At 45.0% G+C, this 27,820-nt stretch overlaps 1 protein-coding gene across 2 annotated transcripts; it reads right to left on the minus strand.

Annotated features, from left to right (window-relative positions):
* Positions 1 to 92: 92 nt before the first annotated feature.
* LOC143986995 (epoxide hydrolase 1-like) lies at positions 93 to 27,820 on the minus strand. 2 transcript variants are annotated; one of them, XM_077485431.1, is made up of 9 exons: positions 27,691 to 27,820; positions 18,301 to 18,517; positions 9,757 to 9,937; positions 8,503 to 8,730; positions 7,545 to 7,674; positions 5,716 to 5,930; positions 5,329 to 5,437; positions 3,825 to 3,950; positions 93 to 528 (listed from the first exon to the last, which is right to left on the minus strand). In XM_077485431.1, exons 1-9 carry the CDS (start codon positions 27,717 to 27,719, stop codon positions 327 to 329), a joined length of 1,437 nt encoding a protein of 478 aa, XP_077341557.1. In that variant the 5' UTR covers positions 27,720 to 27,820; the 3' UTR covers positions 93 to 326. The 2 variants fall into 2 exon arrangements, with proteins under 2 accessions (XP_077341557.1, XP_077341558.1); XM_077485432.1 differs by lacking the exon at positions 27,691 to 27,820 and adding an exon at positions 27,454 to 27,474.

A 27,820-nucleotide genomic window follows, 5' to 3' on the forward strand; every position in this document is an offset into this window, starting at 1 on the left:
GCGCTGCTTCAGTGTGAACCGGCTCTTACTGTAGAAATGAGGATCTCTAAAGTTTGTGGGTTCTGGTTAGCCAGGGCAAGAAATGACACTGGTTGGAAGATAATCTTTTTAATGAAAGGCAATACAGTAACAGACTAATTGCATGGACATTAGGTGGAAATCAAGGTGAGCAGAATCCAGCAACACACAAGCAGTCTGATGCTATGGACCATGTAACCTGGGATTGTCTATATCTTAAAGCGGCAGCATCAGTCGGCAAATCATGCTCCACCACGACTCTACCATCTAAAATTATAAAGTTACACTAATAATGCCCCTCCCCCATTTTACAGCTTCTCCACTTTCAACACAAAGTTCTGGATGTCGCGGGCGAGAATTTCTGGCTCCTCAAAGGCAGCGAAGTGCCCTCCGTGGGGCATAAATGTGTAGGTGACAATGTTCCTAAACTTCTCCTTCGCCCAAACCTGAGGGGAGTGGACCAGCTCACACGGGAAAGCAGCGATACCGGTGGGCACGTACACCCCGATCCTGGAAGAACATAAAAAAGTGTAAAACCACTCAACGTCTTGCACACACTTTTCCTAGGAAATGCCTACAGGTGATAGATCTTTTATAAATGCTAACTTGTATCAGAGACCTGTACCTAAAGTATCACCAAAGGCTAAATTAATTGTATTTTTTATTTTTTTTTTGCCATCTGTGTCCCATTAGGGAGAGTTCCCTTCACTTCCTGTCCCATACCAAAAACAGGAAGTGAGAGGGAATCCCAGCGTGTTACCAGGGTCACCAGAACTAGTTTTCTCCTCTATTTTTGTTTCAATGTCAACACAAAAATGTGGGAATTTTTTACTTTCATTGATGGTAATATAAATACAGTGGAACCTTGGTTTGCAAGTAATGCGGTTAACAAACATTTTGAAAGATGAGCAACTTTTTAAAAAAAATTCTGATTCGGTTTGCGAGTGTTGTGTCAGAATTCAAGCTAATGGAGTGTGCAGTACCACATTTGTCCAGAGGTGCGGGGGCACCGGTGACACTCGGAACGGTTCGGAGCCGTTTGGAAATACTTGGAACGTCACAAGGGGGTACACACCAAGGCTCATATGCAGAGAGCAGTTCACTCTTGCGACTAAGCGCACTGCACCCCCTGGAGATGGTACAGAGGGTGGATGGCACAAAGAGGCACAAGCTACCAGCAGGCTGGGCAGGGCTTGGCAGCCGTGCAAGAGCAAGTGAGCATGAGTCCAACAGAGGCTGAAGAAAAGCAGAGTACAAAAAAAGGCCAGGGGTCTAGCACCCAGAGAAAAGTCTGTGGGTAGGCTGGGAGCCAAGATACTGTGGACTGGAGGCAAGTTCAAGAACCGGCTGAGGGTCTAGGCACGGGAGACTGAAGGTAATCCGGGTCACAGGAAGAGGGTCAAGGCACAGGAGACCATAGAGCAAGCCAGAGGTCAGGTCCAGGAGAAGATCAAGGCAGGTCAGGGTCGATCCGGGTCACAAGAGGCAATCAGTAAACAGGAATAAGTACACAGGATGCTGAAGACAAACCCGCTTTTATAGGTAGCAAGGAAGTCTCCTTATGCATGCGCTAGTGCGTGGGGCCGCGAATGTGTGTGCACCGAAACGTCGTTCCACCACAAACGCGCAGGGAGATGGCGATGCTGACAAGGTTGATTCAGATTTCTTTTTTTGACATGGAATCACTCAGAAATACTCCGTTCCCGAGTGTTTGAGCCTTTGAGTTCAGCTGAGCTGTCCCCAAGTATTTAGGCTCTCTGGCACCCCCCCACCTCTGGCCACATGCGGTATTGCATGCAATAGAAGTCAATGCGGAATGAATTATCTTCGTTTCCATTGACTTCTATGGGCAAACTTGCTCTGATATGCAAGTTCTTTGGATTATAAGCATTCTCTTTGAACGGATTATGCTCATAATCCAAGGTTTCACTGTATATGCATACATTTCGTTCCAAATTGTTTTAACGACTTTCGACAAATATTAAAATCAACGAAAACCCGTTTAACAGATTTTTCTGAATATTCGTAAATTGAAAAATTCGGAAATTCTAAAAATTCGAAACGCAGAAATAACTTAAAGCGGAGTTGCACCCATTTAAAAGTCAGCAGCTACAAAAAAAGTGTAGCTGCTGACTTTTAATAATCAGACACTCACATGTCCCACAATCCAGCGATGCGGGCGTACAAAGCCCCACTCCTCTTCCCCTCTGCGGCGCCGGCATTCTAACAGTGGGCTCCCGGCTGTGGCCCAGGCGAGCACTGCGAATGGGCGAGCCGTGCTGCGATTGGCCGGGCAATCTTCTGGGACCTGTGACGTGTCCCAGAAGATTGCAGGGAGGGAGGGGGAGAGCTGATCTTCCGGCGCTGTGGCACCAGGGGAGGAAGTGGGAGCTGGGTGCCTGTAAAAACAGAGTACCCGCTTCTCCCCCAAAAAAAATGACATGCCAAATGTGCCATGTCAGGGGGTCACCAGCACTTAAAGTGGAAGTTCCATTTTTGGGTGGAACTCAGCTTTAACTATTAAATTATAGGTATTGTAATTTCCTTTGAAAATTTGGCTGTTTGTGAACTTAACGAATATGAATTTATCCAAAGTTACAAATTATCTGAAATAATGAATGCTGCATCTAAACGAATGGAACGTAACAAATTAATAACAATAAACAATAATAAAAACTTTTATGATTATTAATTATTCACTTGTTCCATTCAATTTGTTTTAGTTGCAGCATTCGTTATTTCAGATAATTCGTAACTTCAGGAAAATTTGAAAAGAAATTCCAATACCTATAATTTAATAGTTCGTTATTAGTTATTCTTTCGTTTTTTTTTCTTTTTCTTATTTTTGGTTTTTCGAATTTCTGATTGCGATCATAACGAATAACCCGAAAAAAAAAATGAATGAAATTAAAATGAACACATTTTTTGGCAGTGCACATATCTAGTAAAACAAGACAAAATAGAGAGGGTGAAGCTCCCTAACGGGGACACACACAGCAGTAAAACCTGACAGGGGTTCTAATCTCTCTCCACTCTGTCCAAAACTAAAACATTCTACCTTTAGAGCCGGTTCACACTGCGGGCGATGCGAGGCGACACGACTCGCCTCGCCGCGCTCTCGCAAGTCGCCCCCGTTCTGTACAATGGAACCGTTCTGAGAGGAGCGACTCGAGTCGCTCCGACTCAGAAAAAAGGTTCCTGTACTACTTCTGGGCGACCTCGGGGCGACTTGCATTGACTTCTATACAGAAGTCATCTGCAAGTTGCCGCTGAGGTCGCGGTAGGTCGCGGCGAGGCAAGTCGGTGTCGCCTCGCCTGCAGTGTGAACCGGCCCTTAATGGCACTTTAAAACAAACAAAGAAGTATAAATTGCACACTACAGAAAGTGAGCAGAGAGAATACTCAGAAGGAGGAGAGGACCCACCCCTGAGGAGCTTACAACAGCATGTATTCCATTTGCAATACATTTTTATTAGGATTTTACATAATACAAAACATAACCCATGTTACTGCGTGGGTAAGGACAATGCATCAGTAAATTCTCAGCTAGTAACAATCAAGTGAGAGGAGGATAGAACAGTTGAAGTAAAAAAAAAAAAAAAAAAAAAAAAAAAATCAGTAAGTATTCCTGGTTACTGTATGAGCTAGGATTACAATTAGGGAGGCAAAGAGGATAGAGAAGGAAAGGTTGTGGGGGGAAGTAGAAAAGGAAGGATGTCAGGGATACCCCAGTCAGAGCCCTAGGACCTCAGGGCCTACAAAGAAAGATACATAACTTCTTACAATCACATATATTCTATACTCACTTGGTGTCCGGGGTGCTGTTATAATTCCGTGGGAAATTCTCCTTGTAGAACCTCATGGAAGACGCAATTGATCCAGTGATCCAATAGATCATCACATTGGTCAGGAGATCATCAAGGGAGAATTTCCTGAACATAATTAGAAACAGGTTAGTGATTGGCTACTGGTGCGTCATTGTATGTTTTTTAAACAAGCCATTTTTGACATGCATTTACTACTTTGAAATTCAGCACATAGTTGCCAAGGAATCTTCTTGATGCTGGAATTTGCCCTTCCCTTATATCTTGAAGTCCTGCGCTATTCTTTTATACACCAGTGGATTGTGTTAATAGCGAGTCTATCACAGCCCATGTCAACCAGGCTTCCTTCAGAGGTTGTTTGGGGTTCCTTGAGTTGTGCCCAATGAATCTTCCATTTGATGGTGCCTGCCTAGCTCCAGGACCAATGCCATTTGGCAGAGCCAGCTGCATGATATCAAAGATCTTCTTAGTTGTCCAAAAGTGTGGCATACTGACCACCACAGTGTAAGAAGCATTCTTCCCCCTGACCACCAATGCAAAGAGCATTCTTCCCACTAACCATCAATGTAAGAGCATTCTTCCCACTAACCATCAATTTAAAGGAACATTCTTCCTAATGCCCACCAATGTAAGGCTCCTTCTTCCCACTAACTATAAATGTAAGGGGCATTCTTCCTACTGACCACCAATGTAAGGGGCATTTGTTGATATTTTGTTGATATTTTAGCTGAGTTTTACACCTGAAAATTATTTCAATGAGCATTCTTCCCACTGATCACCAATGTAAGGAGCATTCTTCACACTAACCATCAATGTAAGGGACATTCTTCCCACTGACCACCAATGATTCGATTTTAGCAGGGTTTCTTCACACCTGAAAATGATTTCAATGGTTCCTCTGGGCCAAAAAGTTTGAGCAAGATTGGACTATCAACTTGTCTGAATGTGGACAATTGTTTGATGCCATTTCATGCTGTGAGCCCCTGTACACACGGTCGGAGATTTCGACAACCAAATCCGTCGGATCTTGTCTGAAACTGTTGCATAGACACGGTCGGACTAAGTTGTCGAAAAATCCGATCTTTCAGAACGTGATGACGTAATTTCGTTACGATGGGACTACATTCAGGCTAGTAGCCAATAGCTTTGATGTGGGAATTTGATCTGAGCATGCGTGGCACTTTGTCTGATCAAAATTCTCTACACATGATCGGAGTATGTCTGATCGAACCAGTTGGTTGGAAAATATTTCCAACAAGTTGGAAAATTGAGTCCGACGGATATTCCAACGGAATCAGTCCAATGCATACCACACACAGTTGGATTATCCGACAACGCGGTCCGATAGGACACATTCCGATGGATTCTCCGATCGTGTGTACAAGGCTTTAAGAGTTCTTCTTTTGCCGTTTCAGTTGCTAAATGAAAGACCAATGAGCAGCCCACTATAAGTGACCAGTTCTGGTAGTGGCCTGTTGTTGCTCACCTGTTCAGGCCACCATCTTCTAGATTACGAAACTCAGTGTTTGTCCAAGAAGAAAACTTCTCCAGAATGTAGGCTGCAAGTCCAGCTGGAGAGTCATTCAGAGCGGAACCTGTAGGAGAATGGAGTCCTGTGAGAAGCAGAGGTGGCCCCTGAAGGGGGCAGGAAACATTATAGGGCTCTGAAGGGGGCATCTAACACAGTGACATTAGATAAACAGAACGTAAAAGAGGAATCTAGTTTTAAAAAAATAAAAATAAAAAAAAAATTAAAAAAACTTTAAAATGATCTAATTTACTTGTGAAGACAGACTGATTGTTCAGTAAACATTCACACTTCTGCTGTTCCTGGGGATTGGGAATGATTATTGCAACTTTCGGTAATTCTTACCAACAGTGTCTGGTTTGGTGGCCTGTATATGGAGGTACCCACTCTCCAGGAGAATGGCAAACACGTTCTTCTCCATGTATGGATATATACGCCTTGCGTCTTCTCGCGTTAAACCCACCAGCCAGGGAGCGTAGCGGCCAATAATGAGGGATTTCAGCCTCCTCAAGCCTCCAAATGGGAGAACCAAGAAATTGAGGTGGAGGCCTTTCACTGACCTGGAGGAAAATACAGATACATTATAAGGAGTGATTGAGGGAACAGAGAACAATGTATTTCATTGGGACGGGACCCATGCTTTGACAGCAGTGACATTTGCCAGAAGCACTGAAGTATCTGACAATATTCATGGATTGCTGTGATATTCTGTGGGTTGCTTAGCCTCTGATCCTCTCGGGGGGGCCACATTTATATCTTCTGGGCCCTGGGGAAAAAAAGACAAGCAGGATCCAGTAATATTTTGAAAATAGCCCTCTATCGACACAAGCATCTCAAGTGTAACTACAGCCACTTATTCTTTATATCTGGTTTCCCATTAGGTGACTTTCCTCTCATTTCCTATGTGGTCACATCTACTGTATACGAAAAGAGAAAAAAAAACTCCTTAACATTCAACTAAGGAGGACTTAATTCCCCTGTAGGAGGAAACTTCACCTCTGCTACACTTCACCACTGGCTACATGTCTCCTCTTAAGGCAGTACCATGGGGTTGGAAACTTGCCATGGTACAAAGGGTCCACCAGCCACTCTCAGATACTAGGAGCCTGAACCTTCCCAGGTCATCCTTGGTTGTCTACTCCATTGACACCATGTACCTCTCCTTTTCTCAACATCAGCTTCCATGATCACACAGAGTTTTACCTACCTAGGTAATTTCTGCAGACACAGGGACCGATTTTCCCCAAGTCAACCAAAGCCTTCCTGATTGTGAACCACCCAAAGACTGTGCCCAACTGACTTTGGGACACTGGAGGCCAATCTCTCAACTCTGTATCCTGGTCCATGCTTCTGGAGACATATTTCACACCCTAGTAGTACAAATGTGATATTGACCTCCCATCTTTAGCCCCCACTTTGAAAGATGAGTCATAGCAGCTAAAATAAAATCTTTAATTCAAAAAGTTCAATACAACAGGGACGTACATCCAACATTAAACCTTAGGCAGTTCCTCATCAAAGACAACAGGTGCCCCCATGATCTATTCCACCATCAATATGCCCTTACCTTGAAGGAAACATTGTTCTCCCCTGCCAAAGCTGGGATTAGCCCCACTCCCCCAAAGGGTAGCCAAAGTCCATAAGTCTCGCATTTCTTTTTGTGGTCTAGTATCTCAACAAAAAGAGGTCCTCAAGGGTGTCCTCAACTGTGAAACCAATACCAAAAACTTCTCCCAGACCTCCTCTATATATTCATTCTTGGCATGTAAAGTGGCAAAATGTATTCCCATTGTAATACCAAGGACAGGACCATCCCTTTAAGAGCCTTACATGCAGAGACAGCATTGTAAACTCGACAAAGAATCTATTGCTTCCATGCTTTATAAAAAAAAAAAAAAAAAAAGTTTACTGGCATTTCTATACTTTTTGTGAAAGACAGCCATTACATAAAATATAAATAAATATATATATTTATATATATATATATTTTACACACACACTGTACTGTTATTGATACTGTGTGCTTAGCTGGAATATACAGCAGTGCAAGCTGTTGTACTGGCTCTTACATAGTAAAGTTTTGTAGCATTCGGCCCCAGACATCAATGTGAGTATCTGCCCTTATACACCGGTGTGAAGGTAACCTTCATACATACGAAACCCCTCATACTTACTCTGGCTTCATCTGAGACAGGAGAGTGGTGATTCTGCTTCCCCAATCTCCACCCTGCAGGTAAAACTCTTTGAACCCCAGTCGAAGCATCAATTTGTAGAATATGCGGGCCGCAGCAAAGGCCGTGAATCCTGTTTTGTGGAGAAAACACATTTCATGATATGAACCAACAGAGGAACCTCTGTTCAGACAAGCAACTAATATTCTGAGACCACCAGGCACAGCTGTAGCACTTCTCTCACTATATGGTCCCTATATTCTGAATTCTTTGCAATCCATTGCTACTAGGTTCCAGGGAGCACCTCACAGGGTCTGCTGTGCAATTTCCTCTCCCTCTGAACCACATGTTATGGTTTTTGATATACTTTAAGCAAATTGCTTCACCCTTCCTCAGCGGTGCTTAACTGAGAACTTAGGGTTCATTCAGACCATGCATTGCGTTAATTTATGTTCATTGCCGCAGTGCGATATTGTGCATTAGGGCAGTCCATTTATTTTGAATGCACCTTACCGCACTAAGAAATGACAGACCAATAATTTTTTTTAAATCGCAACTCAGCGCATGTTGTGGTGTACTTCAGTGCAGATGTTGCTGTAAAAATGCACTGTGGTGCCATTCCAAGCAAGAGGCACCACGACACAATGCACCCTGGATCACGTGGATTAGTGCAAGTTGTAATAATGCAATAACATTCAGACGTTACCATGTGTTATCGCAGAGCAGGTGTTACTGGAACAGGAATAGAGAGGCAATCTACCACTGTGGACACCAGTTGGTGTTTACAGTGGCGCCCCAATGCACCTCCACAAATTCACCAGTGAAACCATTCTATACCCTTTATAAAACTAAAAAACAAAATTGCCTTTAGATACACTTTAATAAACTACAATTTTCACCCAATTATGACAAAAACCATGCATCGTCCATTGCGCCCCATTCCCCTTTCTCCACCTCTCACCTTTCTTGTGTGATGCCTCTGAGAAGCCATACCCAGGGATAGATGGACAGATGACTTCAAAAACAACATTGGGGTCCAAGCCATGCTTCCCGGGGTCAGTCAGGAGCGGGATGATGTGATAAAACTCATATACGGATCCTGGCCAACCATGGACCATCAGCACGGGGCGAACCTTTTGCCTGGAAGATAACTGTGGGGGCTTCACATGGATGAAGTGCACCTCCAGACCTGCAGGTGGAAGGATGATATTGGTGAGTATACTACATATATGTATTTGTATGAATATACCTCTAGACAAAATGGTGGTTTATTACAGTGGCAAATAGACTGTCTGTGCTGGGAGGATCCATCAATGAATGATTTGTCCCTCCAGATGTGCAGAAGGAAAAGCAATTTATTATATTGGTGAATATATACTATGCCCGTACTACAAACCCCCATCAGTGGATGAAGTGCCCTTTCAGATCTGCGGGAGGAAGGACAATATTGGTGAATATACCAATTCTCTGCTGGATGGATCCACCAGTGTATGAATGCGCCTCCAGACCCGCTAGAGGAACTTTATCTGTGCTGGGAGGATCCAATAATGGATGAAGTGCCCCCCCCAGATCTGTGGGAAGAAAGGTTATTTATGATATTGGTGAACAAACTACATCTGGGATGGGAAGACCCATCAATGGGCCTCCAAATCTGCAGGAGGAAGGATGGTATTGGTGAATATACAGTACTACTCTGCTGGATGGACCCATCGACGTATAAATGTACCTCCAGGAAGAACAATGGCCAACTATAATGGTGACTAGACTTGGTCTGTGCTAAGAAGACCCATTAATGGATGAAGTGTCCCTCCAGATCTGTGGGAAGAAAGGTTATTTATGATATTGGTGAACAAACTACATCTGCGATGGGAAGACCCACCAATGGGCCTCCAGATCTGCAGGAGGAAGGATGGTATTGGTGAATATACAGTACTACTTCTCTGCTGGATGGACCCATCAATGTATAAAATGTACCTCCAGACCTGCAGGAAGAACAACGGCCAACTATAATGGCGACTAGACTTGGTCTGTGTTAGGAAGACCCATTAACGGATGACATGCCCCTTCAGATCTGTGGGCTAAAGGACGATTTCTTATGTTGATTCTTATGGTTTGCATACACAGTATAGTTTACATATAAAAACTTATCCAAAGCCATCTCAATTTAATAAAAATTGAAAAAGGTCACTTTGGCCATCCAACTGCCCCGTTATACCTTCTATAGTGGTCTTATAATGAGGATATCTGTTGAGGATTTTCACTTGCTTCTTCCAGTCAAACTCATTTCTCCAGTACGAAACCACTCTTTTCAGCTGGGTGGAGTTGAAACCATAGTGAAATCTGGAGTCCTCCAGAGGTGAAAAGAACCGCGTGCGATCGAGACGTTCATGGAGGTCCTGGATAATACAAACAATTAGAACTTACTCCCCAACTTACACATAGACTAAAAAAAAAAAAAAAAAAAAAAAAAAAAAAACCCCACACACCCCCCACAATTTATTGATAAAACATTTTCTCACTTTGCCCCTCCTCTAAAGCTCTTCCCACTTTTGTACGTGCCAAGATGGAGTGAAGATTTTGCACCCCCTGAAGGTTGTACAAATAGATTTCTAACAGCTCACAGGATGTGTACATACAAAAGTCCGCAGACATAGTAGATCTATTTGTTGATCATATGCACGCCTGGGACATCCAATTATACATGTTAAGGGTACTTTTATTTTTTAAAGCACAACTCACAGACCATAAAACAGAGCCTTGAAAAAAAGTATTCACACCCCTTGGAATTTTCCACATGTCAGGTTACAACCAAAAAACATAAATGTATTTTATTGGGATTTTATGTGATAGGCCAACACAAAGTGGCACATAATTGTGAAGTGGAAGGAAAAATTTGCAAACTTTTTTTTACAAATAAATATCTGAAAAGTGTGGGGGGCATTTGTATTCAGTCCTCTTTATTCTGATACTCCAAAACAAAAAAATCTAGTGGAACCAATTGCCTTCAGAAGTCACCTAATAAGTAAATACAGGCCGTGTGTAATTTTATCTCAGTATAATTACAGCTGTTCTATGAAGCCCTCAGGTTTGTTAGAGAAACTTAGTGAACAATCAGCATCATGAAGGCCAAGGAACACACCAGACAGGTTATGGTTAAAAAATAAATAAAACACACCACACACACACCACCTATCCCAAGGTTTGAACATCTCACGGAGCTCTGTTCAATCCATTATCCAAAAATGGAAAGAGTATGGCACAACTGCAAACCTACAAAGACATGGCCGTCCACCTAAACTGACCAGCCGGGCAAGGAGAGCATTTATCAGAGAAGCAGCCAAGAGGTCCATGGTAACTCTGGAGGAGCTGCAGAGATCCACAGCTCAGGTGGGAGAATCTGTCCACAGGACAACTATTAGTCGTCTCTCCACAAATCTGACCTTTATGGAAGAGTGGCAAGAAGAAAGACATTTTTGAAAAAAAAAAAAAGCCATGAGAAGTCCCATTTGCAGTTTGCGAGAAGCCACAGCAAATGTGGTAGAAGGTGCTCTGGTCAGATGAGACCAAAATTTAACTTTTTGGCCTAAAAGCAAAATGCTATGTGTGGTGGAAAACTAACACTGCACATCACCCTGAACACACCATCCCCACCGTGAAACATGGTGGTGGCAGCGTCATGTGGTGGGGATGCTTTTCTTCAGCAGGGACAGTGAAGCTGATCAGCGTTGATTGGAAGATGGACGGAGCCAAATACAAGACAATCTTAGAAGAAACCTGGTAGAATCTGAAAAAGACTTGAGACCGGGGCGGAGGTTCACCTTCCAGCAGGACAACAACCCGAAACATACAGCCAGAGCTACAATGGAATGGTTTAGATCAAAGCATATTCATGTGTTAGAATGGCCCAGTCACAGTCCAGACCCAAATCGCATTGAGAATCTGTGGCAAGACTTGAAAATTGCTGTTCACAGACGCTCTCCATCCAATCTGACAGAGCTTGAGATGTTCTGCAAAGAAGAATGGACAAAAATGTCCCTCTCTAGATGTGCAAAGCTGGTAGAGACGTCCCCAAAAACTTGCAGCTGTAATTGCAGAGAAAGGGGGCGGGGGGGGGGGGGTTCTACAAAGTATTGACTCTGGGGGGCGCTATACAAGATGCGTAACATTCACTAACAGCCCAATTTGAAAGGAAATTCCAATACCTATAATTTTTTTTTAAAAGGTGTTTATTTTAAAATATTTTTGAACATACATACAGCATATAAGGCAAACAGTACATAAGTCAAGGAGTCTCCCTCCAGAGGTGAATACAGAGGCAACAATAAAGACGCCTCGTTGGAGTAAACCAAACTGCTACCATTATATGCAAAAACACAGAGAAACCCCAACAAAACAAAGACACAACAACAGACATGCCAACATTCGCGCACACACACCCATCACACTCACACCTGTCACCGTCCCCCTATGCAGTATCATTTCAACATAAATAGCTGCCATATAAGGTCATACAGTAGTAAATTACCACCCCATTTCGTTCCCCCCCCCATACCCGGGACCACCATCCACAAAGCCCAAACCTCCGGCCCTACCCCCGCAGCCCCCCCAGGGGGTCCTGCGAGGACAGGACCGTCCCCCAAAATGATCCAGAAACATCCAACCATGGTTGCCACACCTTATGAAACTTTTTCAAGCAAGCTCTGTGTTTATACACTATTTTAAATTTAGGGAGTTCACCATTAATAATACCATACAGTGATTGAATTTTGGGAGGAACATTGTCTTTCCAGTGCAATAAGATCACTTTACGTGCATAAAATAAAATGGTACGCAGAAGAGTCCGTTCTGACGCCCTGTGGACAAAGTCATTCAATATACCCAGCAGCCCCACCTCAGGGGTTTGAGGCACCGGGAGAGCAAGATGATCATCAAAGAATGTAAACAGGTCCGTCCAATACACATTTAGTCCAGGACAACTCCAAAACATATGAAATAGATCAGCATTATCGTGAGTACATCTAGGACACAAGGCATCAGTTCTCAAACCCATTCTAGCCAGTCTAGCCGGTGTGTAGTGCAGCTGATGAATAAACTTAAACTGAACATATTGGTCGGAAGTGCTGATAATATCCTGGAAGCAGGTTTCAGTAGTTTCCTCCCACCCCTCCTCTACCATGGCAGGTATCAAACGCTTCCACTTCACAAAGGAATTACAAAATGGGTCTGCTCCTGCCCTGGAGAGGTGATCATAAAAAGTTGTAACCTGTTTAGTAAGATCCGGGTAAGACATTAGGTCCTCCATAGGGGACTCCTGAAGCTCTATGTGCAAGGAACCAAACTGCGCCCGAATGGCATGTCTAAGAAGTAGATACTTATAGAAAAATGTATTATCTATTGAGAAGGTACCCCGTAAGTTTTCAAAGGATTCAAACTCATTTCCCTTGATGATGTGGGACAGGCGCAGAACATGCAGCCTAGCCCACCATTGGGAGTCTGGGTGCCTCTGTAGTTCAGGTACACTGGGATTGTCCCATATCGGTGTTTGTGGTGACCTGCCCGGGGTAGAAATAGAAAGAAGCTTCTCTCCCTCTCTCCAGGCCAGTAGACCCACCTCCATAGGGGAGAATCTAGAGCATCTAGAATGTAGGGCCCTGTGCAGTACGTCATTAACCGAGTCAAACGGGGCATGAAGGATTGACATGAGAATGGCGGAGGGGGGCTGGGGGTTGGAATGCAACCAATCATATATATATGTCAGTTGGGAGGCAAGGAAATACTTGCCTAGGTTCGGGTGGGCCAGGCCTCCTTTCGATTTAGGGGATTGCAAAGATGTCTTGGCAAATCGCGGATGGGAGTTTTGCCAGATAAAGGAGGACACACTGGATTCTATATTCATAAATACCTTTTTTGGGAGATAGACCGGGGCAGCTCGAAAACAGTATAGAAATTTTGGGAGGAATATCATCTTAAAGATGTTAATACGACCTATTAAGTTGAGAGGGAGAGTTGCCCACGCTTGAAGTCTGTCAACCATCTGTTTTGTGATTGGGGTAATATTCAAGGCTTCATATTTGGGGAGCTCATTATGTATCTGAATGCCCAGATATTTAAATGACTGGGACGTCTGAAGTTTAGACGCGGTCAAGTAATCATAGGAGTAGCGCGGGCCGATGGGGAAAGCTATCGACTTGTCCCAACCTACCCTCAGACCAGACACATCTCCAAATTCCTCAACCACCCGCATGAGACCATGAAAGGAGCCTTCCTTACCATCCAAATAAATCAAGGCATCATCTGCATACAAAGATATCTTTTCCTCCAGTAATCCTACTCGGATGCCCCCTATCCCCGAAGCCTGCCGCACCGCCAGGGCCAGGGGCTCTATGGCGATGGCGAACAGGAGCGGGGACAGGGGACACCCTTGTCTAGTCCCCCTAAACAGCCGAAATGGTGATGAGACATCTCTATTAGTTCTCACCCTCGCACTCGGCTTAGCGTATAGCAGGCGGACCCATTTTGTAAATAGTGGGCCAAAGCCCATGTTAGCCATTGTCTCCCACAAAAATGACCAACGCACCGTATCAAATGCCTTTAACACATCTAAGGACAGTACCAAACTACTTTGTTTATCCCTACATGCTCTATGGATATGTAGATATAATCTGCGTATATTGTCAAAAGTGCTACGTCCAGGCATAAACCCAGCCTGATCTGGCGAGATTAATGAGAGTATGACCTTTTGCAAACGAAGAGCCAATATCTTGGCCAAAATTTTTGCGTTGTGGTTTAGGAGGGAGATAGGACGGTAGGACTCACATAGCAATTTGTTCTTGCCCGGCTTGGGCAAGACCACTATCAGGGCTTCATTCATGGAGTCAGGAAGAGATCCCATGTTCAAAGACGCTCTGTACGTAAGGAGTAGCTTAGGGGCTACCAATTCAGTATAGGTCTGGTACCACGCCGAAGGGATACCGTCAAGGCCGGGGGCCTTCGAAGGCGGTAGGGAACCTATCGCTGCCTCCACCTCCTCAAGAGTAATCTCCCGCTCAAGGAGGTCTCGCTGGGCCTCCTCCAGTCCAGGAAACACCAAAGACGAGAAAAAACCCTGAAATGTAGCCTCCGATGGGGGCACTGGATCGTCATAAAGTTCGCTGTAGTATGAGGTAAATTCCTGATTTATCGCCCCCGGGTCTTCAGTAGTAGAACCATTGGGCAGTTGTATGGCAGAGATGGAACTATCCAGATAATCCGTATGAGCGAGGAAGGCTAACAGCCTCCCATTCTTACCCCCGTGTTCGTGTAGTTTTGCTGTCAGGTGTAGTTGTTGTATTTTAGTCGTGTCCACAAGATGTAACTAACAGCTTGTGGGCATTCGTCAGGTCACCTCGAGTGGTCTCAGTCGGGTTGAGTATATGTCTACGTTTAGCCTCCTCAAGGGAACGTTCGAGATCCAGTTGTTGGGCCCTCCCCGCTCATCTATGATGCTTAATACGGGATATGTACGATCCGCGCAGTACCGCCTTAAAGGCATCCCAGGTAGGTCCCGCTGCCGTGGTGCCAGTGTTCGTGGACCAGTAGTCTGACATATCTGAGGGAATGGCCTCTTCTATCCCCGGTGTGGACACCCACAAGGGACTAAGTTTCCACACCCTAAATGAAGGACAGTGCCCCAGGGAAAGGGTAACCTGCAGTAGTGAGTGATCCGAAACTGTTTGAGAGATATATTTAATCGCCCTGACGACCGGCAGGAAACTCCCGGTGGCCAGTGCATAGTCTAGTCTGGACAAAGAGCCATACGTTTTGGATTGACATGAGAATACCTTTACCCCCGGGAATTTCCAACGCCAAATATCAACATATCCATAGGCCTCACACCATTTACTAAACATTCTTGATTCGCTTCCATGGGGTTTCAACCGATCCAGATCAGGCTGTAGCACCGAGTTGAAATCACCCACAATAAACGTAGGGCAAACAGGTAACTGTGACAACTTAGTACTCAGATCGGAGAATACCGTGGCCGTGGCTGGCGGAGGAACATAAATTGTGACCAGAATGACAGGAGTTCTTAGCACCGTGGCATGCAACACTAAAAATTGACCCCCGGGGTCCGAGACCACCTGATGGCACTCAAACTGTAGCCCCTTGCGTATTAAGATGGCCACCCCACGAGCATAGTTGGAGTAAGTGGAATGGAAGTTGTGAGCCACCCAACACTTTTTTAACGCAAGGATTTTTGAGCCCACCAGATGAGTCTCCTGCAGACAAAGAATATGCGGGTGCAGTCGTTTAATCTGCTCAAACACCAATGCACGTTTAAATTTAGAATTTAGCCCCCGAACATTCCAGGAGCATATGTTTACCTCAGCCATGTACGGGCTGGGAATAGTGTACAAGAACGTGAACAAGCGGGTGTAGCCCGCCCAGGAACCCCAAAACAATCCCTCACCAGACAGCCAGAGCCACAGTACCTCCAGGGGGACAGGTGACACAGACATACTCCCATCCATCCACACACCACACACTCCTCACCCATACAACAGACAACAAATAAAGGGCTGCCAAGTAGCAGCAACAACCCTGCCCTGCTCCCACGGAAATGGAGCGGCTTGTACCCAAAACTGGGGCCATGCGTGGGGCGCATGGCCTGATAGCCATGCAATTATCCACAACTAGATAACCTCACCACAATGTGGCTCAAAATCGTTCTGCCTGGAGCAGCTCCCAGGTACTCATCCAAGAAATGGAGGAGAAAAAGAGTCCCGCAACATAAAAAAAATAAATCTTGTTAGTCCCAACATGTTTCAATAAGAGCAGCAGAGACCCGCCTCCCTGACCGAGGCAGTTGCAAAAAAGAAAAAAGGGGGGGCAAAGAAGAAAATAGAATGATAACCATCCAGGCCATTATCCTTCAGGCAGGATCTTGAGGGGGTTGGGGTAGGGAGTCCCACCATGCAAGGACGTTCTTGGGTGACTGGAAGAAAAGAACCTTCTCCTGATAGACAATACGTAGGGTAGCCGGGAATATCATAGAATACTTCACTGCGTGTTCTCTCAGCTTGCGTTTAACAGACTGGAATTGCGCCCGTTGGTTGCGAACCGCCACAGAATAATCCGGATACAGTGACACAGCAGCATTATTGATCTTCAAGCTGCCTTTCACTCTGGCCGCCCGCAGTATAGCATCTCTGTCTCTGTAGTTCAGCAACCTAATTACCATGGTACGTGGCGGATTGCCCGCGGGGAGAGGTCTGCCCGGGACTCTGTGAGCCCGTTCTATCACAAAGCAGGGGGACAGGGTGTCACGGCCAAATTCCTGCTCAAGCCAACTTTCCAGAAAGGCCACTGGGTCAGACCCCTCTACCCGCTCAGGAAGACCCACCAGCCTCAGGTTGTTACGTCTGAGGCGGTTCTCGAGGTCGTCCATCTTGTTTTCTAGGGAGGCAATTTTACCCCCCGCCGTATTAAGTTTAGGCCAGATAGGGTCAACTGCATCCTCCAAGTCACTAATACGTTTCTCAGTCTCATCCACCCTTCCGCGTATTTTCTGAACATCCTGTCTCAGCAATGTAAAGTCACTTCTTATTTCAGCCACAGTCCCCATTAGAGCCACATGGTTTACCTTAATGGTGTGCAGCACATCGGCAAGCGTCGGATCCCGGCCGCTCCCCTCCGCCTCCTCTCCCTCCGAGATCTGTGACTCCAGGATCGGGGGATCCGGATGTCCCGGGGAGGACGGCGGAGAGGATTCTCCAAAGAGATCCGGCGTGGAGGCCGGAGAATCACAGAGCTCCGCGGTGGTGGTCCGGCGGCCATCTTGGCCCGAGCGTGTGTGTGCGCAGACATTCGCGCCGGCGGCTGCCTTCTGCGTTTGCCCATCCGCCGATATCACCTGCCAGGGAAGCAGGGGGGTCCTCCGGTGCAGTCGGTGTCTTTCGGTCGGCGATTGGCGCGGGATTAACCCAGGATGGAGCAGGATTGTAGCGGGAGAAGACGGAGCTGCTCAGAAAGACGTCCGCTCACATGACCACCTAGGCCACGCCCCCCAATACCTATAATTTAATAGTAATAGTTATTATTTCAGATTTTCAAATTTTTGGATTTACGTTGTCATTTTAGATCTTTTGAATCTTCAGATTTTCAAATTTCAAATTTTTGCATATACGAATTTTTTAATTTTAAAATTTTCGAATTCTGAATTTCCGAAATTTGTTTGTTTTCGGGAAAAATTGTTAAAACATGTTTTCGTTAATTTGAATATTTCCGAGTTAACGAATTTGTCACATTTCATTGAAAAACAAATTTGGAAAGAAACAAAAATTGCAGATGTCTAGTTCCCGCCATCATTGATCTGTTGGATGCAACTGCTCCCCGTGGTGAATTTTCATCGATCTTGGTGTACTGGGTGTTCTCACCCATCCTGGGGTGTTCCCACTTCTCCTATTTTTTTTTTAACAAAGTCCCACTTCTCCTATTACTTTCCACAATATACGGTAATATAGATAATTGATAAATCCATCAGGGAGAGGGAAAGCCCCTCATAAAAAGGTATAGGGTGTGGAAATGTAGACCCCCCGGGGGACTGAACTCTCCAGCATCCAAACACTAAAGTATCATTTGTGGGTGCAGTGATCTTTTAAAGAGCTCCAATGACATACAGACCATGTAATGCAGTCTCAGTAGATACCATCATTTATAAGAGTTTACCCAAGAAGTAGAAGTAGATACCACCATAAAACGTTTGCCCGCACATCGATACCTCAATATCAGCTTCAGAGGCCTCAATGATGAACGGCCTAATGCTGGTGTCCTCGCTTAGTAAATGGGGCCTGTCCCCTGGGCCCCACCATCCTTCTCCCAGCTCAAGGGTCTTCACTTTCTTGCCATGCAGCCTCCAGCAGAGCAGTGCGCCCCCCAGACCGACAGCAGCGGCTGGGACCAGAAGACTGTGAGGCCAGTGAGTGCCGAGGGCCTCCCTGCGGAGAAAGGATAGCACACTTAGAATCCACCAATGAAAGACAAATTGCACACCTCATCCAAAATATCAGTCTGAACTGCCTACACCAGAGGTCTCAAACTGGTGGCCCTCCAGCTGTTGCAAAACTACAAGTCCCATGAGGCATTGTAGGGCTAACAATTACAAGCATGACTCCCACAGGCAGAGGCATGATGGGACTTGTAGTTTTGTAACAGCTGGAGGGCCGCCACTTTGAGACCCCTGGCCTACACCCTCAACATACAATTGGAGAACAAAGCTTGTATGCACCAATCAACTTAAAGTATAAAAATATGACCTACATGCCCTTAGAATTGGCACATGGGGTGGGGGCTTTCTGGCCCCAGGGCTGGGACAAGGGGTGGGCACCACAAGTAGATTGGTGGGTGTTGATTGGGGGGGGGGGGGGGGGGTGGGATTTGTGTTATAAAAAGTAATATATGTTAGAGCTGCACAATTAATCGTCAGGAATAGTTATCGCGATCCTGACTGAAGTGTTTCACAATTCTTTCTATGCAGAGAATGCTCTCTGCTCTTCTGAAGCAGACAGCCTTCAAAAGAAAGGAAGAGAAAAACCAGGCAGTCTGCCAAGAATCAAAACATTCTTTATCAGTTGAACTTAAGTATAAACATTGTAACAATTTGTCAATGAAATAGTCTGTGTGTGAGCGGAAAAAGTTTAACCATTTAAACACTAAGACCCCTTTCACACTGGGGCGTTTTGCAGGCACTATAGCATTAAAAAAAAAAAAAAATATATAGCGCCTGCAAACCGCCTGAAAACAGCTGCTCCATTCACTCCAGTGTGAAGGCCCGAGGGCTTTCACACTGGAGCGGTGCGCTGGCAGGGCCTCAGAAAAGTCCTGCCAGCAGCTTCTTTGGAGCGGTGAACTCACCACTCCTCCACATTGAAATCAACGTGGCAGCGCTGCTATACCGCCGGCAAAAAACGCAGCTGCATTTTGCAGGCAGATTTAACCCCTTTTCAGCCGCTAGCGGGGGGGGGGGTTAAAACCTCCCCGCTCGTGGCCAAATAGCGCCGCTTTACGGCTGACTCGGTGTGAAAGGGTAGTAAACATTTTTCTGACATTTGTTGGTTTCAAGTTAAAAATCATTTTCGTGTGAGAAAATTACTTAGAACCCCCAAACACATTATATTATATATACACATTAAGGGGTGAACATGCAGATAAGCGCTTGATTTTTTTATTTTTTTTGGTGGGGGGGGGGGGGTTATTTGCTGACACATAATGCCCATACATCTTGGGGGGGCACAATTTGCCATATTCACCCTTGTCCCGGCACTGTCTGACCCTCATGCTAGTGATTCATTTCTCTGATCACCCCTCCTGTCCACACATGTGCACTACCGGAGAGCCTCATTGGCTCCTATTGCCATCCCACCTTTCTCAGTACGAGATCTGCTCTGTAGGGGAACACAGGAATCCGATTTGAAATCACATTCCGGTACTTACACTAGCTGCTTTTTTGAAGCAATGCAGAACTGCAATAAATCTAAGTTATGATAATGGAGAATGCAGCAGAGGACAGCTCTTTTCTGCTCCTGCACTGTACAGCAGGCATAGTGAAGACCCAACAGATCTTGGAATTATTGATCACTGAGCGGTCATAGGCTGGATTCCAGGTGGTGTCCCACCATGTACTACCACCAGGACTGTGATTGGGTCATTATTCTCACTTCATACTTTGCACTCAAGAAGCAGCGGTCACTCTTCACCTACTTAATGCTAAAAATTAACTTTCCTGTATAGACAGCCACGTGCTTCTCTCTGCTCCGCGGGACAATCTCCACCCCCCCATCCAGGGTACATACATACATAGTGGTTAAAGGGGAACCCTATGACAGCAGTAAGAGGGGGAAAAAAAAAAAAAACACAGCATGGGGCCCTCCCCAAAATCCATACCAGGCCCTTTGGGTCTGGCATAGATTTTAAGGGAGACTTCACACCACAATTGTCCCCCCCCCCCCAAAATCCATACCAGACCCTCATGCGAGCAAGCAGTCTGGCAGGCCAGGAAAGGGGGGGTAGGGGCAGGATTTTTGTTGAGAATGGGAAATTGGGGGGGGGGGGGGTGTGCGCTGGAGTAGGATTTGTTCTGGGAGGGGTAAAAAGAATTTTGCTGGGGGGGGGGGGGGGGGGAATTTAGGAGGGCAAATATTTCTATTGAGATAGGGGAGATAGGGGAGCATGAAGGGCACTGTCTCTCTCATTCTCCACTTCTAAAGTTGGGAGGTATGTTAAATGACATATTAATGATTACAGAACTGCATTTGTTTCATCTTTTCTATCTGCCGGGAGTTCAGATTTAAACCCCGAGAGAGTGTGTTGGAAATGAACACAGACTAATGATGGGATTATAGACAGAAGCCATTGATGGGATTAGTGTAATGTTTCCCTATGGGTGGAATATGACACTTACTTTCACCATTTAAATAAAAAAACTTCCAGAATGTTCCGTGCCAACGATCTGAATTATTTAATCTGTTATTACAGACACAAAAAGGTTTTATATTCCACTGTTTGTTTCTACCAATCACAACATCTTATTCCCCATATGACCCGTGTCACCCAACACGTTCAGCTACATGTCCCAGCAGGTTATGTGCAGACACGTGTGTGAGAATATACGGAGATAAGTCCACTATATACACACACACACACACACACACAAGTTCTTCACTCCTGTATAATATATCCTATATCTGGAGAGCGGTGATGTCACTCCTGTATAGTTACATAGTAAGGGAGGTTGAAAAGACAAAAGTCCATCCTATGTGTGTGATTATATGTCAGTATTACATTGTATATCCCTGTATGTTGCGGTCGTTCAGGTGCTTATCTAATAGTTAAGAAACTATGAATGCCACCCACTGAGACTACCGCCTATGGAAGGGAATGCCACATCCTTGCTGCTCTTACAGTAAAGAAGCCTCTACGTTAGTTTTAGGTTAAACCTCTTTTCTTCTGATTTTAATGAGTGGCCATGTGTCTTCCGCAAAAAAGTTTTCTCCCTATTGTGGGGTCACCAGTACGGCATTTGTATATTGAAATCATATCCCCTCTCAAGTGTCTCTTCTCCAGAGAGAATAAGTTCAGAGCTCACAGCCTTTCCTCATAACTAATATCCTCCTTGTGTCAGAACAAGTGCCCTTCATTGAAAACCCTGGAATCAATTTTCATTGACGTTTGTTGCACCCTCCTCTAGTTGGCTACTAGATTAAATGTAGTTATTGGCTTCACTGTCATCAGTGATGAAGCAAACTTTGCTCATAACTAATATCCTCCAGATCCTTTATTAGCTTTGTTGGCCTTCTTTGTAGTCGCTCCATTTCCAGTACATCCTTCCTGAGGACTGGTGCCCAGAACTGGACAGTATACTCCAGGTGCGGCCGGACCAGAGTCTTGTAGAGCGGGAGAATTATCGTTTTATCTCTGGAGTTGATCCCCTTTTTAATGCCAATATCCTGTTTGCTTTAATAGCAGCAGCTTGGCATTGCAGAGTCTATCATCTACTAGGACCCCCAGAGGTTCTCCCCCCAGTGTATAGATTGCATTCAGATTTTGCCACCCAAAATGCATTATTTTACATTTTTCTTTTCATTAAATCTCATTCACCATGCAGTTGCCCACCCCATTCATTTGTTCAGATCTTTTTGCAAGGTTTCCACATCCTGCAGTGAAGTTATTGCCCTGCTCAGCTTAGTATCATCTGCAAATACAGAGATTAAACTGTTTACCCCATCCTCTAGGTTGTTTATGAACAAATTAAATAGGATTGGTCCCAGCATAGAACCCTGGGGGACCCCACTACCCACCCCTGACCATTCCAAGTACTCGCCATTTATCACCACCCTCTGAACTCACCCTTGTAGCCAGTTTTCAATCCATGTACTCACCCTATGGTCCATGCCAACGGACCTTATTTTGTACAGTAAAGATTTATGGGGAACTGTGTCAAATGCTTTTGCAAAATACAGATACACCACGTCTATGGGCCTTCCTTTATCTAGATGGCAGCTCACCTCCTCATAGAAGGTTAATAGATTGGTTTGGCAAGAAAGATTCTTCATGAATCCATGCTGATTACTGCTAATGATACCGTTCTGATCACTAAAATCTTGTATATAGTCCCTTATCCCCTCCAAGAGCTTGCATACTATTGATGTTAGGCTAACTGGTCTGTAATTCCCGGGGGATGTATTTTGGCCTTTTTTAAATATTGGTGCTACATTGACTTTTCTCCAATCAGCTGGTATCATTCCAGTCGGTAGACTGTCAGTAAAACTTAGGAACAATGGTCTGGCAATTACTTGACTGAGTTCTCCCAAGTACCCTCTGGTGCAAGCCATCTGGTTCCTGGTGATTTATTAATGTTACGTTTCCCCAAGTCTAATTTTAATTCTGTCCTCTGATAACCATGGAGGTGCTTCCTGTGATGTGTCACGAGGATAAACACTGCAGTTTTGGTTACTGAAGCCCCCCCCGATTCCCTTGTGAAGACTGAGAAGAATAAATGCAATAGCTTCGCCATCTCCCCATCCTTTGTAACCAGATGTCCATCCTCATTCTTTATGGGGCCAATATGGTCTGTCTTTTTTTTTTTTTTTTTTTTTTTATTTATTTTTTTTTTTTTACATACTTCATAATTTCTTGGGACTTTTTTGCTCTCCTTTATGCGTCTTTCGTGTTCTATCTTTGCCTCCTTAACTGCACCCTTAGATTTCTTGTTGCACTCTTTATAAAGTGTGAAGGTCAGCTCACTCTTAATTACTGCCATATGTGGGCTCTCCCAATAAATGCTTATGAGCTTATAACCATGTATATACTGTCACAAGTATAAAGATTTAAATAAAAATTTTCACTTTTTCCATACAGAGAAGAGATATAAATATATATTTCTATTTTTTTAATTTCTTCTCCTTTGCTTTTATATGCATTTTTACATTGGAGTTAAGTCATCCAGAACATTTGTTCGCTCTTTTAAATGTACTACGCAATGGAATGCATTGGCTTATGTCCTTATTTAACATGCTCTTAAAGCAAACCCATCTCTCCTCCGTGTTCTTTGTTCCTAATATTTTATCCCAATTCATCATGCCTTCTAGCAAGGTTCATAGTTTAGGGAAGTTGGCTCTTTTGAAATTCAGAGTCTTTGTATTCCCCTTATGTTTCCCATTTGTGTGATTTATACTGAAGCCAAGTGACCAGTGATTGCCGTTACCTAAATTGCCCTGTTTTTTTTCACATCAGTGATCAGGTCTGTATCGTTGGTAATCAGATCCAGTAACGCTTTATTTCTAGTTGGTGCGTCTACCATCTGAACCATGAAATTGTCATGCAAGCAATTTAGGAACTGCTGAGCCTTAGCCCTTGTACACACAGGTCAGAGAATCCGTCGGAATGTGTCCTATCGGACCGTGTTGTCGGATAATCCGACTGTGTGTGGTATGCATCGGACTGATTCCGTCGGAATATCCGTCGGACCCAATTTTCTGACTTGTTGGAAATATTTTCCGACCAACTGGTTCGATCGGACATACTCCGATCATGTGTAGAGAATTTTGATCGGACCAAGTGCCACGCATGCTCAGATCAAATTCCTACATCAAAGCTATTGGCTACTAGCCTGAATGTAGTCCCATCGTAACGAAATTACGTCATCACGTTCTGAAAGATCGGATTTTTCGACAACTTAGTCCGACCGTGTGTATGCAACAGTTTCGGACAAAATCCGACGGATTTGATTGGCAGAATGTCCGACCGTGTGTACAGGGGCTTAGACGAATGCGTGGTTCCCTCCGCCCAATCTATGTCTGGATAATAATAAATCCCCCATTATGATAACACTTCCCATCCTTGCTGCTAATCTAACTTGTGATAGGAGATCTGTCTCCCCCTCCTCCATCAGGTCAGGGGGTCTATAGCATACTCCCAGTATTTTCCCTCTTAGCTTCATCCTTTTGGAGCTCTACCCATAAAGGATTCCACCTCCTCCCTTAGTGATGTCGTTTCTCACATTCTTACCTGTGTCAGTCAACAGCAGCTGCAGGGGAGAAAGAGCTTGGCAATGGCTGATAAAGCCTGATGAGGTGATGTCACCCCTAGGTTTCCATGTCACAGTTGTTATTGGTGCTCCCTCTTCTCCCCTGCATACGCTGCTGGATCACACAGGTGAGATAACATGACCAGATTGGAACAGTCTGAAAATAGGTTAGTCTGCATTGCTGTTAGGGGTAAGGGAACATGGGGCAGTTTTTAAGGCTAGAGCAAGCTGGAATTATTTCAATCTACCCTCCCTATTGGTGGTTTGTGGCAGTGTTAAAGCAGAGCTCCACCCAAAAGGGAAAGCTACACTTGTTTGCACCCTCCCCCCCTTCCACTGCCACATTTGGCACTTTTTGGGAGAGAGAGTGTACCTGGTTTTGCCGAGGCGATCTGAGCCACATGTAAAACCATGCAAAATATGCTGCGAGTGACCACAGCAAGTGAAGGTATAAAACATACAATTAGGCAATTACTCACAAAAAAAAAAAAAAAATTTTTTAAAACCCTACACCTGCATGGCGCAGCATTGGCTTAAGACAGTGGGGATTTTAAAATCTGTATGGACACAATAGCATCTTTAGGCCGTTGTGCCCATATAGCTGCTTTTGTGCCCATGTAGATGCGGGTGTGCCTCTATATGGGTGCAACAGCATCTATATAGGCACAATAGCAGTTATATGGGCACAATAGCATAAAGATGATATTCTGTCCATACTGTATAACTCTTACTGTGCCCATGCAAATGCTACTATCTCCTACTGGGCGCTCCCAGTGCCGGGACAAGTTTATCTGGTGACCAGGGCGAAGATGCCAAACTGCGCTTAACGCTGGGTGTCTTTAGTTAGCCTAAATACAGATTTCTTCTAAAATATTAACAGCTACATACAGAATGCCCAAAAAGATTTATACTGACTGAGAGATTTTTAGACATTTGTAACTGACCTTAAAAAGGGATTGTAAAGTGATTTTTTTTTTTTTTTTTAAATAACAAACATGTTATACTTACCTTCACTGTGCAGCTCCTTTTGCACAGAGTGGCCCCGAACCTGCTCTTCTGGGGTCCCTCGGCAGCTGTCTCGGCTTCCTCCCTCAGATGCTTCTCATGTTCATGCGAGCTCCCTCGCATGGTGGGAAGCATCTGCGGGCACGCTCCCGTGATACAGCCGGCGGCTATAGCCACTCGCTGTATCACACGACCCCGCCCCCCGGGACTCCGCGTCAGTGGATGTGATTGACGGCAGCGCGAGCCAATGGCTGCGCTGCTTTCCATCCATCCACTCCAGCCGATCAGCGGCCAGGCTGAACAGTGGAAATAATGTCGGGGGACGAGCGCGGGACTTTGAGGGGTGAGGTAAGTAAAACGGGTGGGGGGCGCAGGCAGTGTCAGATGTTTTTTCACCTTAATGCATAGAATGCATTAAGGTGAAAAAAACATTTACCTTTACAACCCCTTTAAAAGAATATGTAACTGATCACAAATGTATTCTTGTAGACACTCACCTCCTTTGGAATCAAAACATGTAGCTTTAAAAGTGTCCATTACAGATTTGTAATGAGCCTGGGAAATAGTATAATTGTCCTGGTCTGGGGTCTTAGCAAAGTTGCTGGATACTGATAATTAAACAGTAATCTGCAAGCACTGGTGATTACAGACAAACCATGACACAGAACAAGCTGACACTAGCCCAGCTTGTTCTACAAATATCATTTAGCACTTCACCTTAAAGTGGTGTTGCTACAAAAAATATTATTAATAATAATAATAATAATAAATAATAAAAAAAAAAAATTGTACTCACTTCTTAATGCCTGTTGCTAGGGGGTCCCTCGTAGTCTACCTTCTTCGTTGCCTGGGCTGGTGACATCGCTTCCCCCCGCACAGTCCTCTGGGACCTGTCACGTGTGCCAGATGACTGTGCGGCGTATCAGCCGGGTGCCCACAGTAAGAATGACGGCCCTGCGAGCGGAGTGGGGAACGAGGGGGGGCTTCATTTCCCCGCATTGCTGGTCCCCAGGAAAGGTAAGTGTCCGATTATTAAAGTGCAGTATTTGTAGCTGCTGACTTTAAATTTTTTTTTTTTTTTTTTTAGGGGGCACCCCACTTTAATGGCAGCTTCCATGGCTTCAGGAACTTCTAAGCTGGCCTGGGGTGAGCTCTGTGCTGGACAGTGGCTGCTGAGTGAACTTTATCTTCCTGCTCCACCCACCCTCACTGCTGCTCTGACTGTGATCACTCTGACTTGGACAGCAGACAAACATGGGAGGATCGTCCTCCTCCTGTCTGGCATGGCTGCAGCTACAGAGAAGGAGGCAAGCACAGCCTCAGTTCAGTGTGCGGCTGTATCAGAGTTCAGAGCATGGGGTAGTGTGGCAGCTGGGCAAGTTGCTGAAGAACTTCTCCTGAGCGTTATGAGCACCCCCTTTCCTCCCCGCCGTGCCTGCCAGGACTGCTCACGGACACCAATGTGCAGACACCTTGCCTATTCCGGGGCACTACTTGCCCCCCTCCCCCCCGCGCCTCTATCTGTGGATGCCCATGGATAAAGGGTATAACCTTGAATGCCTGCCAGCCAATCATGAGAGCTGTTGAACCAGGTCTCTGAAATTCCCACAAAACCCAAATCCTCCTCGAACAACAGTATCTCCAGTTCACCCATCTTGTCCGCCAGGCTCTTGGCATTGGTGAACGTGCCGTAGTTTAGACCGGTCGCATACTATCCTCTTATTGGCTGTTCTGAGATTGCAATTAGATACAAGATATCTTATATCTGGAAAACTGATGTTGCTCCCCTATAATTTAACTTTTATCTGGAGAGCAGTGAGGTCCCTCCTGTATAATATAACTTACATCTGGAGAGTGGTCACGCGACTCCATGTTCTGTACAACGAAATGAATGGACAAGCATGACTATATTACCCCATATATAACTCACAACGTGCCCTACAGGAAAAATAAAAAAGGTGTTACATGAGGGTGTCCCATATAAGGTGGATCCTTGTCCAGGAACTCCTACATGACCCATGTTAAAATACTCATATGTTGTGCAGTATGACGTATACATAAAAACAGTAATGCACCGCTCACCTGCCATTATCCAGAAGCTGCCTCCACATTCTCCTGCCTTGTCTGCTCTGGATGGACTTTGTGCGTTCATAGGGCTGCCAGACCACAGGACTCCTCCTCTCTGTACATATGATATATCAGAGCCATCCAA

The sequence above is a fragment of the Lithobates pipiens genome, unplaced genomic scaffold, assembly GCF_037356315.1.
Source record: "Lithobates pipiens isolate NorthernLeopardFrog02 unplaced genomic scaffold, aLitPip1_a1.2 Scaffold_18, whole genome shotgun sequence".
Taxonomy (NCBI): domain Eukaryota; kingdom Metazoa; phylum Chordata; class Amphibia; order Anura; family Ranidae; genus Lithobates; species Lithobates pipiens.